At 38.5% G+C, this 17985-nt stretch overlaps 1 protein-coding gene across 1 annotated transcript; it reads left to right on the top strand.

Moving 5' to 3' along the window:
- Nucleotides 1-14960: 14960 nt before the first annotated feature.
- Nucleotides 14961-16194, top strand: GCK72_015317 (uncharacterized protein; the record flags this gene model as incomplete). Its single annotated transcript, XM_003094499.2, has 2 exons — nucleotides 14961-15215; nucleotides 15865-16194. 2 exons carry the CDS (start codon nucleotides 14961-14963, stop codon nucleotides 16192-16194), a joined length of 585 nt encoding a protein of 194 aa, XP_003094547.2.
- Nucleotides 16195-17985: the final 1791 nt, after the last annotated feature.

Raw genomic sequence — 17985 nt, 5'->3', positions numbered from 1 at the left:
AGCATGCAAATGAAGCTCATTAACATGCATATATGATGTTTCCATGCAGGTAGTGTGTGTCCAGTTTGTCCTCGATTTAGTTTGCTCTTTATTCGATTTTTCGACACGTTTAAACTGTGTGACGAGGGGATTTGTGTCTGGTCCATCTTCCTCGTCGCTCCCAAAAAACCTGGATTGGTTTCCATAGCAGGATAATTGGTAGTCTCGCAACGAACCATAGCGTCTTTCGAATTATTCGCGTACAACACGAAAATATTGTGAGGTAGGTCATTAGGAAAATTCCTACAGCAATCAAAATCACTATTACTCCGGTTTTGATAAAAGTCATGAATCCGTCGTAGAGATGTGCCAAATCCGGTAGGTTTATCTCGTTATAGATTGAGCTGTTTCCTTCGATGAGTCGGTATGCAGAGGTCCAAATTGATCCTGTGTACTTCAGAATTCCAGTAATATGGAATTCTCTCGATTCGTTTCCACAGCTCACTTCGCACTTTTTGTAGAATTGGGCTCTTTCCGAGAAAAACGTCAACTCTTGCACGTGTCCTTTTGGAGAGCATACCACTGTCATGATGTGATCTTCACATTTGATTGTCCCCACCGTCGTTATTTTCTCCGATCTACATGCTACTTTTATGTGTCCTCCTTCAGCGCATGCGTAACAACCTTGGATGTGTGGTGCTTCCACATCACATTTATCTTGCTCTTTCCAGATTTCGATATTTGTCGATCCTTCGTTTCGGATCACTATCTCCGTAGATACTTCTTCGGTGCTATGTGCTAGAACTGATTTTCCCTCATCTTCGAATGTCCAGTGTCCATTTTGTACTGGTAGTCTCCATTCGATTGTATTAAAATGGGTCGTCAAGTTTCGTTCCGCACATTCGCATCTCATTTCGCTTTCGGCTGGATTGCATTGGCAGTTTGTCCTTAGTTGACATTCATTTACCAATGCCTTTTTCTCTGAGTAGCATTGGTATGATGGCAGCTCCATCGTTGGCCAGATCGCAGTTTCGTTTTCGTTTCTAATGAACCATGTGTTCAAGAGTGGTGACGGTGATGTCGAAATTGCACTTGCCGCCATCGTTGAATTTCCTACTCTCGTTGGTTGATTTAGAAATAACTCCACCTTCTGGGCCATCACTTCGTTCCTCTTGGAGTTCAAGGATGTCGTTTTCACTTGAATCACCAAACTTCTCTCCCATTGGATGCATTTGAAGATCTCGTATAGCTCGGTCGATTGTGGGACTGCGTAGATTCGGTAAAACAAACACGCTGAACTTGGGAAGAAACAGTCGCATCCTGGTCCTCCACAACTCTCTACACATCCTGTTGTTCCCACATAACCATGTGTGTGTTCCAATTCAGGAATCATGCTGCTTCCATTGATCTTCGCACACTTCTCTTCTTTGCAAGATCCCATGTGAGGGCACCTCTTCGTGCTCCACACTTTAATTTCCACCTCCTTGGTGTAAATTAACGATCGCTTAATGCATCTTAGGTTGGTGTATAGGAATTTCGCTCGGATTTCTTTGAAAGTCGTTCCGTTGTGAGTCATCCGGAAACATGCTTCCTTTTGCAACTGGTTTAGATGTAATATCGTTTCGGTAAAAAACTTGCATTCGTCTATTCCGTTTTTCGATATACATTCTCTTGTTTCCTGTTGTATCACTTCTATTTCTTGACATGCAGAAGTCATTCCCAATATGCAGACGATCACTAATGAGCTTGCGATTCTGCTTGACCATGATTTTCTTCTTACTTCTTTGGCTGGTTTGGGTTCGACTTCGTTCTTCTTGAAACACATCCTCGCTAGAATAATGAATCCTAGCATTGTCAGTTTCCATATCCTCCATAGGATTCTTACTGGACCGCCTAATGTTACCGGTACTTGAAAACAACAATAAAGTGCCATCCCGATGCAGTACAGTATTCCAGCTAATCCTATCCATGCCCACATCGGTGAACATTCCGGATTGAAGATATTTTGTAAGCAAAATGTACATTCGATCGCTTCGCATGTACTAACTGCTGGGCATATCCTTTCCAAAACGTGTAGCTTCAGTCCGTCGAATATCTTGACTGTTGCTCGGTGTGGTCTCGTTTTCAACGCCAGTGGTATCCATACCTCTGTGGGTCCACTGGGATTCCATTGCAGTTTCGGCCTGTTGGTGCAGAAGTTCTTCACACATGCTTCGAATGCTTCGTATTGTCCTGTGAGTCGTAGTCCAGAATTTGTGCATTCGATTTCGTTCTGTGTTTCTGCTGCTCCTACTCCTGATAAGAAACAAAGGAATATCGTTAACATCGTTGCAATGAAATTCACGTGAATACTCGGTAATCTTCCTTGTCTTTCTACCTCCAAATCTTCGTTTGGTTCTTGGTAGTTCACCAGCTTTCTTCTCCGCAAGTTGTATCTTGGTGGCTCTGATGTTGAACTCGATTCTTCGATTTCTGCTTCAGTTTCAAGTCCTCTTCCACTCTTTTCTTGAACCGGAACTTCGTCTTCCTGACTGTTTTCCACACAGTCTAGTTCCAATGGTACTATTAGGTTTGGTGGACGTTTGATGACATGCGGCTTACTCTTCGCTGGTTTCGTCAGCAGGTGCACTTCTCTGATTGCTCCATCTCCTGATTCGATAATATCTACTATTTTTCCCAACCTCCAATAACCTCTTGGGTGGTCTGGATCGCATATAATGACCATTTGACCTTTCGTTGGAATTGCTGGATGACCTCGTTTCTTATCGATCTGTAGTCTATGAGCTTCTCTCAGTTCTGCCAGATATTTCTCTCGCCAAACTTTCCATACAGACTCGGTCGCTTCGATTGAGGATTGTAGAGCTTGAATCGTTTCATTCTTTGTGAGCGCACCTTGTGCTTCTCTCGATGGTCTGTACTCTTCGGTTTGGTCTTGTAGCGAACTCAGTGGTAGTGTCGTCTGGATTCTCTGATAGACAAAGTCTTCTGGTCTGATGATACTCGTTGAGTTAACATCCTCTTCGTTATAGGTAAGTGGTCGAGAATTGATTGCAGCCGTCACTTCGTAGAATGTCGTTGCCATCTCTAAGAATGTCAGGATCCTCCTTCCTATTCCTTTGATGAATCCATGTTTCACTGATTTTACCATTCGCTCATATACTCCTCCTTTCCATGGTGAGTATGGGGTGATGAATTTCCAACTGATTTCTTCTAATTGAAGATACTCACGTACTTCTTCATCGATGTCTTGCTCTCTGCTTGCTCCTGTGATTAGCTCGCATCCCAATATGAATGTCGGTGCATTGTCGCTAACCACAGCTTTCGGGACACCTCTCATAGCCACGAATTTCCGGAATGCTTGAACAAACTGCGTTGTGGTTTCATCCGGTACCAACTCTACGTGGACTAGTCGTGTCGTGAGGCATGTGAAAATTGCTCCGTGGGCGTTAGAAATGGTTCCGTCGTCCTTTCGATATTGAATCGGTCCAAAATAATCCAAACCCGTATTCTCGAAAGGTTTACTCTCGGTCACTCTCTTCTCCGGCAGCTGTCCCATTTTTGGATATAAGAATGGTTGCTTAGTCAATCTCTGGCATTGTACACATTTATTCAGGATTGTCTTCGTGAGTGATCGTAGTTTCGGTATCCATGTCGTTTTTCTAACTTCCGCCATTGTGTGATCTAATGGTTTATGGTACTTTCCATGTGCTTCCAGCACTGTTAAAGTACTCAATCTGGATTTTTCGGAGAGTAGGATCGGTTCTCGTGCCTCTTCTGGCAATTCAGCTCTTTCCAGTCTTCCTGGACAGACTATTAATCCTATCTCGTTTTTCCGGGGACGTAGGTTGCTCAATTTCTTCAATTCGTTCTCGGTGAACATTCGTTGAGCATCTTTTATGAGAATCCTGTGTCCTGCTTTGATCTCGTCTCCGGCCAATTGTCCTTTTTTGACGAATTGTAGTTCAGGGATTCTTTCGTTCATAAGTTGACGTCTTCCCAGTTTCAATCCTTCGCTCATTGCAGCTATTGCTTTCAACGCATAAGTAGCTATTCTTTTCAGCTTCGGTAAGGAGTTTGTTCTATCCAAGTCGAACACTGGAGATTTTTCGATTTCGGTAACTTTTGCGACAGTCATAAATATATTTTCTGTCATCAACTGGAAGAATCCTTTGCTGCTTGGCCATTGCTCGATGGGTTCTTTCAAGAATGATGGTCCATTCCACCAAATAGAACTTCTTGCCGCTTCGCTATCGATTCCCCGTGTCCCGATATCTGCTGGATTTGATTTTGTGTCCACATATCCAAATATGATTGGGCACTTTTGTGACATCTCCATTACTCCCTCTTGAATCGTTTTCAGTCGGTTTGATATTAAAGTTCCGACTTCCTGTCTCGTTGGTAATGATTTCAACCAAGCTAGTGCGATCTCGCTGTCCGAAAGAATGTGGATGCTTTCTACTTCGATTTTTCCTTCGGTCATCGCTTTCAAGGTTTTCTTAGTCATCTGGACTCCTAAGGTTATCGCTTGAGTTTCCAGTTTCGGTATGGTCCAGTTTTCTTTTAACGGCTTCACTTTAGATTTGGCTAAAATCAGCTCAACTCCTCGTTCCGTTATCACATAAGTACAACATGCAATCGCTTCTTTGCTTGCATCTGTGAAAGTTACTAATCGATTTGGTCCCGATTTGTTGATCACGTGTCTCGGTAATGTCTTCACAAACTGGTTGACGGCTTCGATTCTTTGATTCCACTCCTTGTCGTCCTCTTCGGTCAAAGTTGTGTCCCAACCATATGTCTCGTTCCATAAATTTCGTTGGAAAAGTTTCATTGGTAGGATTAATGGAACCAACTTTCCTAAAGGATCGAAAATACCGGCTATCGTACTGGCTACCGTTCTTCTGGAATTGACGATTGACTTCTCGATTTTGATCGCGTACCGCATTTCGTCTGTCTCCGCGTTCCATTCGATGCCTAGTACTTTAGTATTCAAATCTTTCGCTCTATCTTTTTCATCAATTGACTCGTTGAATTCTTCGGAGTTGCTGAGGAACTCACGTAGATTCATCTTCATATCGGAGAATGCATCCTTTGATTCTCGATAAAGTTGGAGTGCTGTCGTTAAGTCTCCATCGGTCGTCAGAATCAAGTTGTCCACGTAAAGATTCGTTGATATCTCTTGAGCCAATTCTCGATTTGGATGCGATTCGAAATGATGTTCGATGGTCGCTCCTAGTAAAAATGGTGATACGTTGAGTCCGAACAGTACTCTCGTGAATCGATATACCACGATGTTGTCTGGTGTAGGTGGCTTTCGGTAGTCCTTGAGCCATAACACTCTGGTCGCGTCACGGTCGTCTTCATGAAGATGAACTTGTAGAAAAGCCTTTTCGACATCCGACAACATAACTGTTCTTCCTGCTCTGAACCTGATGAGCATCTCCACCAGATCCGGTAATATCACTGGTCCTTGTTTGATGATGTCGTTCAGAGATAATTTGTCCTTGAAATGGCTTGAGCCATCGATTACTACCCGACATTTCGTAGTAGTCTTCTGTGGTGTTAGCACAGGTTGATGAGGATTATAATGAAGTAACCCTTTCCATTGCGATTCGTCCAGCACAATCTCGATGATATTCTTACTTAATTGGTCGTTAAATATATCGTCGATCATTTTCAGAACCTCGGTATTGTGGTATTTGGTTACATTTACCAATCTTTTGACGCAAATTGGTTTGTTGTCCGGGATTCCCTCATGTTCCTTGAATGGAAATCTGACGTAATATCCGTCTTCTCGCTTCTCAATAGTCGCTTTGAAATGTCGTCTGGTTTCTCGTTCCATTTGTGCCTTTTCTTCCTTGAGTGGTCCCGAAAACTCTTTGCTGCTCTTCATAGACATATCATTCCTTTGTCTATCTTCGATATCTCTGTTGACGATTTCCGTAGCCTCCGTCTCTTCTGCCGATACTGCTACAAAAATGGAATGCTTCTCGTTTTCTTCACTCGTTTCTATCAATTCGGTGTCCGCTCTTCCTATTGTAGCATATCCAAGCGCCGTCTTCAACAGATTCAATCCCGACGGAAGTTCCACCATTTTCCCTTGCCAAATTCTCTTCAAAAAATCGGTTCCCAGGATCATATTCGGTTTTACTTTCGTTCCAAGTGAATCTTCGTTTAATCTCAGACCATTCATCATAATGAATGTTTTGTCTTCGTCTGAGAGTGGCGCCTTTTGCATTGACCCTGCTAACGTTTTCGCTACAATCGCTTTTACCTCGATTATTTCGGATGGAAGTTTTATCTTGATCTTCGTTTTCGCATAGGTCTTCTCCTCTGGCTCTTCGTCTCCAAATGTTTGCAGTGAAAGGTTTTTCTTTTTCAATACTGGCAGTTGGAAACTTTCCATCAGTTCCTCATCGATAAATGTTTGACTCGCTCCACAATCAATCAGGATTGTTATGAAATCCCATTTTTCGCTTCGTTGATTGTAGGCTTCGGTTTTCAGAGTCGCTAGGTACGATGTCTCCGAGGCCGTCGACATTACATATTGTCTCTGGTCCCCTTTCTCGATATCGTTTGTGCCCTCGCTCTCCTTTCGAATTGTGGTCACATTCATATGCTTCTTCGATGATGACGCATGTCTGCTGTCCTCTGTCTTCTTTGCGGCATTTTGGCCTTGACTCGACGTCTGCTTCTTCTTCACGCAGAGAGTGTAGTGGTGTTTGTCATTACACTCTCTACACAAAAAGTTGCCTTCGCACTCGTTCTTACCGTGTGCTGGCTCGATACGGTAGCAACCTTTACAGGCTTTCTTCTGCTGGATGATCTTCAATCTTTCATGGACATCGGTTATCGTTCGGCACATACTCGAGAAGTGTGGTTTCCCGCATAATATGCATTCGATTTTCTGACGCTTCCATGGTTCGTTTTGTTTTGGACTTCTCTGTTTCGCTTTAGATTCGTCCCTCTCGCTTCCTCGCTTCTCCTCTCTTCCCATTTGCATTGCGAGGTACTCGTTGCGTTTGATCGTTGATTCGATGTCTCTAGACATCTGTTCCATCGACCATTTTGTATCGTCCCCGAGATCCATCTTGTCTCGGTAAACTGCTTCTTGTATGCTGAAGTTGAACTTCTTCAACACCATGTTCTTCAGCATCTCGTTGTCAACTTCTTGGCCCAATCCTCTCAGTTGGTCCAGTATTGTCCTTACGACATCCCAAAGTCTTCTTTGGGCCGGGATTCTAAAATCACTCGATGTCGCTTCCATCAATCGTTTATTCAGTTCGTTGATGGTTGCTGTCCTGTCTGCGTATCGTTCCTTGAGTAGTTCCACTACTTTAGGATAATTCTCGCTCGCTAATTGATACCTTCCTGCTAGCTCCTTCGCTTCGCCTTCCAGATGCATCAATAGATTGTTTAGCTTTAAGAGATCACTCATGTGACTCTTTCCGATGACTTCTTCAAAGATGGTCCAAAAATTTGGCCATTCCCAACGAACTCCTTTGAATTTTGGTATTTTGATCATTGGCATTGACATCTTGTCCATTTGTACTTCGATTTCAGGTTCGGTTCTCGTTCTTCCAGGAATTTCCATTTTTGGTTCGGTAACTTGTTTCATTGATTTGAAACGTTTCTGGTGGGCTTTTAGATCCCATAGTGCTTCCCGACCGTTTTCCAGGGCTTCGAGTATCCTATCGATCTGATCTTCGTACTTTTTATTTAAATCGATATCGTCTCCAATGTCGTTCTCGGCTTTCTCAAAGATGAGTAGTTCGTTTTCTAAGTCGTTTATCTTTCCTTCCAATTTTTCAATGGAATGGAAGATCTTCGCTTCTTCTTTCGCATACATATCGTATGTTGCTTTGCCAAGAGCGGTGATACCACCATAAATTGACTCTCCCCAGTGCCTGGAGAGTCTGGCTTGTGTGTTGTGTGGTGGTTGTGTGGTTCAGTGATGAGTTAGATAAATTCAATTCGATTAAAAAACTAACGTTCGTTTTTCTCGTTGGTTCCAATCGATCGAATCCTTGCTCTTTGTTGTCCTGCCACGCGGGTCTTCGTCGGTGATCGTTAGATATGTCGATGCACCATAAAGTCCAGGGCTGCGATCACCTGGCTTGTGTGTGTTGATTGTGTGGGATGTGATATACCTCAAACTTGGGTAATTAAACCTTCATGTAATAGAAATAAGTTTAACAAGTATAAGAGTATATATCTCTACCAACTAAATTGCAATTTTGTTTGCTGTTACAGAAAATTATCAAGAATTTTTTCGAAAAACAAATTTTCGATGGTATTCCGAGTGACGTATCAGTTTAACTAATTAAATTTACGATATAAGACAAGCCAAATTTGAAAATTTCAACTTTTGAAGGAAAAGTAGCGGTTATCTCCCTAAAGATGTGAAATTATCACAGATTTTCTTAGCATATCAGAATTTATAGGAAAAAATGAAGATAATCGATAAATTTCCACATGTATTTGCTAAATTTCCACATTTTCGAGAGACCAAGAGTTTTGCGGGAATCAGATAATAAAATCAGGTTAATGCTGAAACTCTAAAACCAGTCATCCACAAAATAAAAAACAATGTTCACAAAATCAGTTTATTCACGTGAAAAAAAAACGTTCAATCACAAAATCACAGATTGGATGCGGGGAGGAAATCTGGGGACATATAAAAAACACAAAAATTGAAACGTGAACAAAACAAAACCGTGAACTAATCGTGGATTCCCATTCTGGATGCGAGCATCCAGAATGGGGAAATTGAGAAAAACTAGAAAAGTTATAGGCGTGAACTATAAAATGTGGATCCACATTCTGGTTTCACGAAATGGATGTGGGGAAATTTAGAGAAGACCAAGTAGAAAGACGCTGGGAATCATGGAGCTTTTCACAGAAATACTCTTGTAGACCTCTGAATATACTTCCGTCTAGCCAATAGTGAATTTACCATCGTAAGACTTCTGAAATAGAACATTTAGTTACGAGAAAGGTTTTCTAACAACTCACCTTTTATAAAAAGCCTTTGTCTCAGCAGTGCTTAAATTCAAAAATTGTCAAATATCCATAAATTCACGATTAAATCTGAATGCGTATTCAGAAGATTATGTCACCTGCTTTTTAGAATAGTTTAGGTTATAGAGTCGACAACAATGTATCCAGATAAAAATTATTGAGAAGTAATAGGATATCCGCACACGACGACATTGGAACTTGGTAAAATGAATAAAATACAACAACAGGAAAAGGTCACGAATAATAATGGATAAACCCGAATCCTCGCTTTTTGCAGTAAAAAATCCACGCATGTGGAAATTCAGCAATAATTCTCATATTTATTGAATTTCAATGACCGCCCTGAAATGGTTGGGAATCCACAGATTAATTGAAAAAAATGGGAGTTCTTGTTTAAAAGATAAAATTTTCAAATTCGCCTTTTCTTATATAATTATTTTTGTTTCATTAAATTACGATATAATTATTTGGAGCAGAAAGACCTGGTTCGTGTGATGTTCAGGGTGAAATAAAGGAGAATTGATTTCATAAAATAACAGAAACACAATTTTCGACTAATTTTCTCCAGTTTCTGGAAATTGCTGTTTCAGGATGAAGTATCGTAATACAGTGCCAGCCATAATCTTATTCCGATTTGGTTTTTCGCCCATAACTTCTTTCAAATTCGTCGGATTGGCTTGAAACTTTGGGAAAACGTTTATTGTAGAGTTTTCGTTGTATTTAAATGACATTCTGAATGAAAAATCATGTTTCATAGATTTTACCAGTCGGTTTACGTCGCCTAACGGCGACTAAACCTCCTTCCCTACACCACCCTTCTCAGTTTTACAGCGCCTGCGGCGCTTCTTAGCCGAGCAGTTCGTTCCGATAAAGCACAATTGTAAAATCTCTCCTTTTCAGACTCAAACTCTACAAACTTTCTCAATGACTTTTCTATCCTGATAGAATATGGAATTTGGAATGAGCTATTTTAGAATTTACCAATTTGAACTTTCTTCCTATGTTTTCCTCCTTTCAAAACAATCTCACAGAAGAACGTGAACGCTATAACTCTTCTTTCTTTCCTTCTCAATAGGCGAGTGATCATGCCGATATATTTTATATTTTTGACTGATCGGCGGCAACGCCGCCTTCCTTCTCGGAATATGGCAGACTAAGACGGTGTTTTAACAAATGCTCATCCAAGAATTCATATTTTTTGTTGGCAACCGAGCTACGACGGGTTCTTATTCACATATCAGCTTCTTGAGTAGTGGTCTTCCATTTATTTTAGGCTTCGCTATCAGAAAACATGCTCTCCCGGTTCTTTTAATTCCCATTATGCATGTGAGCGGCAGAGTTGTGCGGAATTCCGACTTCCGACTACCTTCTTTCTTTTTCCGGGCTTTTTTTCACTTCCTTCTTCTTTCTTCCGACTTCCCTTTTTAGAAAATTTACTTCCGACTCCCGCTTCAGTCTTCCGTTGAAAATTTTTGCCACTTCCGACTTTCAAAAAAGTTTACAAACATTTTAGAATTTTCGACTGACTTCCTTCTTCCGTCTTCCTTTTTCAAAAATTTACTCCCCTCTTCCTTCTTCCGGCTCCCCTTTTGAACTTTTAACTAATTTTTCCTTCTTCCGACTTCCTTTTTCGAAAATTTTACAGCTCTGATGAGCGGTATTCAAATCTCAAATCGAACTTTCGAATCCGAAAATACCGAATGCTATCGGTCTGGAGCGTTCCTGATGAAATATCAATTTTAAGATTACTGTAGTTTTCTGACCCATGGTCAACGGGAGTTTTCGGGCTCTTGACCAAATTTTCATTCAATTTTCTCTCAAATGCAAGATGCGGAGCAGACTTATTGACAAATTTTTTATCATAGTCACTGCTTTTCCCTCCATTCAAATTCAAAAGCTCCTCAATAATTTACTTTCCCATAACAAAAAAGCAACAAAAATATTTCCAATTTGACGGGAACGAACTCGCCACCCCATGCGTAAGAGTCATCTGTGTGGACCACTACACCACACACGCGCGGCCTGTCGCCTCTCGAGACTGCATTCAAGGAACACCGAGTCAGTAGGGTTAGGTTGATATTTTGAGCTTTCTACCACCCTGTCGGGACACACCTATTCTCAATGCTGTTTACCGTTGAAATCAGTATTGTCTCCAGAAGACGTCAAATTTGGTTTTTTTGAAAAAAGAAAAGTTCGGGCATCAACTAAGTCAAATTTCCTATCTATACATCCAGGTCTCAAAAAAATCGGCCCAATATGGAGGGAGTTATGGCTGGCGACAAACAAATACACAGACGGAATCTGTTGAATATTATTAGTAAAGATGTAAAATTTTCAAAAATCACGAAAATTCGAGAAATCGCTTATTTTCATTTCCATGACCGGTGTAACAAAAATAGAGTGTATAATTAGTGTTTATAAAAGTTTTCTAATGATAACAGTCTTGATGTTTATTTTTTGACTACCGGACCACTACTCTTGACTTGTTACCCATATCTGCCGAGCTATTAAAGTTTGGCAGTACTAACAAATGCAGTTTTGAACTTCAAACATCTGTAAAAGTCGTGTTTTCGTAGAAAACTGTATCAAAGTTTGCAAAAAATTATGAGAAAACTGTGGAAAACAATTATGTAACACTCCTATCTCGATGGTAGTTCTAAATTACAGTACAGACCAAAAGATTGTAAACTGTGGAAGTTTTCAGTTAACACTGACTAACTTTGAGAGTGTATTCTGGTGATACCAATTGTTCCATCAAGTAGATTTTTAATGAATTATACAGATAAAAGATAGAGCTTCATTTTTGTAGTTAATCACTTTTTTGTACGGACACTCCCTAGAGAGTTACATTTTGAGAAAGTAATTTCTCCCTCAAATCGACCAATTTTAGTGCAAAATAGTGCGATTTTTGAGATGTCGTCTTAAAATGACCATAACTCTCTAGGGAGTGTCCGTACAAAAAAGTGATTAACTACAAAAATGAAGCTCTATCTTTTATCTGTATAATTCATTAAAAATCTACTTGATGGAACAATTGGTATCACCAGAATACACTCTCAAAGTTAGTCAGTGTTAACTGAAAACTTCCACAGTTTACAATCTTTTGGTCTGTACTGTAATTTAGAACTACCATTGAGATAGGAGTGTTACATAATTGTTTTCCACAGTTTTCTCATAATTTTTTGCAAACTTTGATACAGTTTTCTACGAAAACACGACTTTTACAGATGTTTGAAGTTCATAACTGTATTTGTTAGTACTGCCAAACTTTAATAGCTCGGCAGATATGGGTAACAAGTCAAGAGTAGTGGTCCGGTAGTCAAAAAATAAACATCAAGACTGTTATCATTAGAAAACTTTTATAAACACTAATTATACACTCTATTTTTGTTACACCGGTCATGGAAATAAAAATAAGCGATTTCTCGAATTTTCGTGATTTTTGAAAATTTTACATAAAATCTATGAAACATGATTTTTCACCCAGAATGTTATTTAAATACAACGAAAATTTTACAATAAATGTTTTCCCAAAGTTTCAGGTCAATCCGACCAATTTGAAAAAAGTTATGGTCGAAAAACCAAATCGGAATAAGATTATGGCCGGCACTGTATATTAATATATTAGTATAATACTGATACTTTCAGAGGTAGCCTAGCAGAATAAGAATATGAAGAGAAAGTTTTTGCAGTTTCAAAAAATTATAAAATATTTTCAATGAAGAAGAAAAACTTGATGGTACAAGAAAAGTGAGAAGGTAAGCTTTTTGTACTACAACCGGGAATGAAAGTTAACGGGCGATATATCAAAATAAGTGAGAATAATGTTAATCACAATGTCTCCTTAAAAAAGGACAAGAGAGGTTTTAGATCGGTTCCCTAACAATTTGTGAAAAATTAAGTTTAATCAAATAATCAAAAAAAAATCGAGTACTAGCAATAATCGCAGATCACGTTAGTTATTAGCACGACACGCGTCTTACAACCTTGCTCTACCGAAAACCCCTTGAGAAATTTCTCATTTCCTCCGAATCTCTCAATTTCTCACGCTATTTTTTTTGGTTTCGGTAGAGCGCGGTTATAAGACGCGTGTCGCGCTAATAGCTAGCTTTCAGAAGTACTGGAAACAGTAAAACTTTTTGAATTTCTCAACATTTTAATGGATGTGATTGGAATAATCTTAAATAAATATTGACTTACAGTGTTGAATAATAATTTATTCCATTCTAACAATTTGAAATTGTTTTAGATGCTGTTTCCAAAGTTAAGAATATTTCACAGAAGTAATGAAATTTTGCTGTTTCAGAAAACTTGCAAATGCATAGTTCAATACTGAATTTTTTAATGTCATTATACTATATTTATCCCTGTTTGCTGGCCTGTTTTTGAAATTAAAAAAAATTCATTGAAATAATGAGTATTATCCATAACCAATACTTTCTGTTTCAAAAAATTACAAGTCTAATCTTTTATTAGATTATTGATTATGGAGATTATTGAGCAAATAAATAGGCACAGCCGACTATAAAGAGAACTCTTATAAATTTTTAAGTACATTTTTCGAAACATTTGAAACAGTAATTTTGAGTTTTCAAAGTTTTAGTCACTGTTTCGAAGTTTTAAGTGGAATTGATATCCGGCCACTTGATAACAGTAATCCTTTCTGGGAACTCTTTATTTTTTATCAGTGATTCATCAAATTCTAGATCAAAGTTTTATTCTGTTTCAGATGTTTTTGATCACGATTTATTTTTGGGAAGATACATTTCTGTCAATGCAAAAAAAACTCTGATAGAGCTCTGATATAGTAAAAAAGTTTTCAGAAACCAACAATTTTTAGTCAGCGTTTTGTTTGAAGAAACGAAAACTAGATCAAAAAATTTATTCTGTTTCAATATTTTTCCATATGCCAGTTAGATTTTGGGAAAGACAATTTTACGGCGAAAAAATGTTCGGATAGTTTTCGAAAAATTTGGGTAATTTATGCTGAAATTTTCAAAATAGTGATTTTCGATTTTTCCTGATTAAAAAAAAAAGTTCTTGAAATTTTTCGATTTTCCGGTACAATTTTTTCGCACAGCCCTGATTATGAAACTTCAAACGCCTACTCGCCTGAGATTCTCTGAATTTTTCAATCCCCCATTAGTAATGGCCATTACGCACAATTTCTGTTTCAAATAACAATAATCTAAACTTGTCCTTTTTTATTATTAATTTACACTCACAGTGATCTTGTCTTCTACATGAAAAAAGGATAGTGGATGTAACAGTAATTCTTACGAAAAAAATCTGATAGAGTTTCAATAATATATTTCCAGAATAAGTCATTTTCAATTTTCAAAGTTTTAATCACTGTTTCGGAGATTTTAGTTGAAAGTGATTCTTTATAGATAACCAGTAGTGATATGTTTTTCCCACAAAGTAATTATTTTAAGTTTTTTTATTGATCGGTTTAAATTGTTGTCCAAAACTTTTTTCGGTTTCATATTTATCTCTAAACAAAACCCTTCTAACTCTCAGAATTTTCAATCTACTTTCTCTATGCTCCCAAATAAAACACACAGTTTTTTTTTCATTTCAAAAAAGTGTGACAAATCTAAAAGTTTTTTTCTTTTTCAGCCAACAATCTTTGCCCGCAACATCTGAGTTTTCAACATCACATGAGCTGTTCTTCTATGATTCATTCTTTTATGTTTTTGTTATTCACACATATGCATAACAATGATACAGTTGATCTCTTTTAACATCAAGTACACCCTCTTCTGTGCAAAAATACAGAAAGATCAGTTCCAAAAACGTCTTGGTTCCCATAGTTAAAATTCACGTCTCTCTGTATTCCACACTCTTTCACTTTCAGAGGAAAATATATAAGTCAGTGGCCTCGGAGGGCTCAATATCTTTTTTTTCTCTTCTTCTTTTCCTTCTTTTCTTCCCAACACCAAGAAAACAAAATAGTTCCAGTAATGGCTCAAAACTTGCTCTTCATCACTGTCACCGTCGCTGCCATCGCCTTCGTCTTGGCTGGTCCAGGAGGACACGGAGGTCCACGTGGAGGGGGTCATGGAGGACCACGTGGCGGACACGGAGGACCACCATTCCTCCAGAATGTCACTCGTGAGGCAAGAAAGGAATTCGAGGCTGTTTTCAGAAATGAGACGTTGACTATCGCTGAGATTGAGGCTCAAACCGCAGCTCTCGCGGATAAATATGGAGTTTCGGTGAGTGTGGTGATGGATTTACGAGGTCGGGGTGGATTTCCGGAATTAGAGGGTACATTTACGAAGGGTGGGAAAAACTAAGGGGAATGATTGGAAAGTGGGGTAGCTTTACGAAAACTCAAGGAAGATTTACAATAGCTAAATGTACTTTTACGGAGAGTGGTGTTTGGTTTACGAAGTTTATAAGAGGCGCTACTGGACCCATGAAAAGCGCGGGTGGATTTACGGAGGTTAGCTGTTGATTTACTAAGAGCATCGTAGATATTGTAAGAGCTCACGAACGGGAGTTACTGTAGTCTTAATTTAAATTTATGAAGAGTGAAGTATCTTTTGGAAGTAGGTTTCACCGGCACGAGATGTGAGGTTGCTGTACTAGCTGTACTGACTTGACTTAGGCTCAAAAACCTTCAATGGGAAGGATTTACGCAAGCTAGATGTAGGTTTACGGTGAGTAAGGTTTCTTGGTTCTACTGTAGGTATGACTTAAGCTCGAATGGGAATTCACGGGACTATTCATGTCGATTTACAGTGTTTGTTGTAGATTTACGGAGTTCACCAAAACGTACTGTTTCAGTTAGAACTCAAAACTGTTCTAAATTTCAATCTGATCAATGCTATCAATCCCAGTTAACCCAAAACCACGTTTTAGGAAAGCTACAAAAAATTCGAAGCTGACCGTACCGCCCATCTCGCCGAAGTCAAGCAGAATCAAACCGCCGTGATCAACAACCTCTCTGCAACATCTGACAAGCTCCGTGCCATCTACCAGAACAAGGATCAAACCCGTAAGGCTCAGGAGGAAGCAGTCGCTGCAGTTCGTAAGGAAAGTCCAGTTGAGGTTGATACTATCAAATTCATCCGTGCTCAAGTCGGCGGAGAACCACTCGGGCACGAACATGGAGGACGTGGAGGACCACGTGGAGGACCAGGTGGAAGAGGTGGTCCAAGAGGAGGAGGTCATGGACGTGGATCCCATTAAATTGTGTTATCTAAATTTTGGGAATCAATAAATGTTTGCATTGAACTCTTGTTATTTATGAGGATTTTGCACAAGAGTCCGATAGAGCGCACTTACCTGATGCTGAGAATTTCAATGTTTTTGTCTCTATACTTATTGCCCACAGAGCGCATTTGCAACAAGTATCAAAATAAATTAGTCTTCGTAAAGAAACTGTTGAAGTTAGAATCAAAACCGTTTAATGTTAGTTATAAACCTTGAAGTTTTAATCTGAATATGGAAACATGATTTTTTAAGTGTTTCAGATTTCTACTGTTTCAGTGATAAGCCAAATTTAAAAGTTTCCTTGAGCAGCAATCCTTGGTTTCGATTTTCATTAATATTTGTTTTTAATTCACTCAAAAAAAAGTGTAAGCTACTTAAATTTTCAGTTCCTTCTAAATTGTTTGTTGAGAAACAGGAAAAATTGTGATATTTTGGAATTCTTTAGCATAGTCGGGAAAATAGGAGCAATAGGTTTTCATCTGAAGATTACAAAATTCAAAAACGAGAAAACTTGTTTTCAGCTTGTGGAAGAACACTTTTGAATATAGCTTTCACTTTGGAAAAACAGTACACTTATTATTAAAAGACTGATAATCATTATTATATATTAACTTATACTAGCACAAATACGCAGAAATGAAAGACGGGGAGAGCCACAAACCTCCGAGAGCAAGAAGATGCGCAGTTGCATCTTCATCGCAAGAGGATTGATTGGAGAGAGATAGAGCTTGTTGACTAATTTGGTCAAGCTGATTTTTTCTTTTTTCCTTTTTTCTTTTATACCCATTTTCCTAGAGATCTTATCTCTTATCGAGTTCACGAGCCTACAATAAACGAGATTGTCTGCGAAAAACACTTTCTTGTTATCAGTGAAGAGTCTTAATGACTTTTCTTCCCCAGTTGAAATACGTTTGAGGAGAAGGAGCAAAAATTAGAATTTAGAAAAAAGTCGAGAAAGGTTTTATAGAAAACTACTGTAGCGATTATGGGTGAGTACACCTCTAAGATCTATTGTAGAATTTCTTTTATTTTGATATTTTCATGTTCTCGGTAGTGGTCTTTCAGAAGTTTTGGCACACAATTCTTACAAATTATATACACTTTAAAGCAGGCTTAGACTTGTGGGAGAGTTTGAGCGACCATATATGCATACTTGTTTAAGTGAAATGAACATTTAAGATAGGTGGCCTAGAAATCCGAAATTCTAGGTTTCTAGGCCATGGGAGCATTCTTTTAAATCTTTGCATTTTTATGTACTGTTTCAGCGAGAAACCAAATTCAAAAGTTTCTTTGAACAGCATTACATGGTTCAATCAATATACAAAAATTGACCAAAAAAAGCTTCTTCAATTTTCAGTTCAATCTAAATGTTTTTTTTGAGAAACAGTAAAAATTGTAATTTTTAGAATTCTCTAGCATAACCGGGAGTAAAAATGAATATTGGTTTATAACAACCAACAATTTTGAAAAATATCTGAAACGGTGAAAATTGTTTTTCAGCATTTGGAAGACAACATTTCAATATAGCTTCCACTTCGAAAAAACAAAAAAATCACAGTAGACTTATTATTAACAACATAAATAAATTTATGTTGTCCTTCCTCTAAACAATCTACTAATAATTTTTAATTAATAATGCAATTCGGTGTTCTCAAAGTGTAGATTTTCTAATAAATTAAAATATTCAGCATTTCAGAAACAGTAACTTAGAATAGTAAACTAGAAGCATACGGCTAAAAAGGTTTCAATTTCCAGCAACTTTTAAAA

This window comes from Caenorhabditis remanei, chromosome IV (assembly GCF_010183535.1).
Source record: "Caenorhabditis remanei strain PX506 chromosome IV, whole genome shotgun sequence".
NCBI lineage: Eukaryota > Metazoa > Nematoda > Chromadorea > Rhabditida > Rhabditidae > Caenorhabditis > Caenorhabditis remanei.
This window is presented reverse-complemented; position numbering and strand designations above follow the sequence as displayed.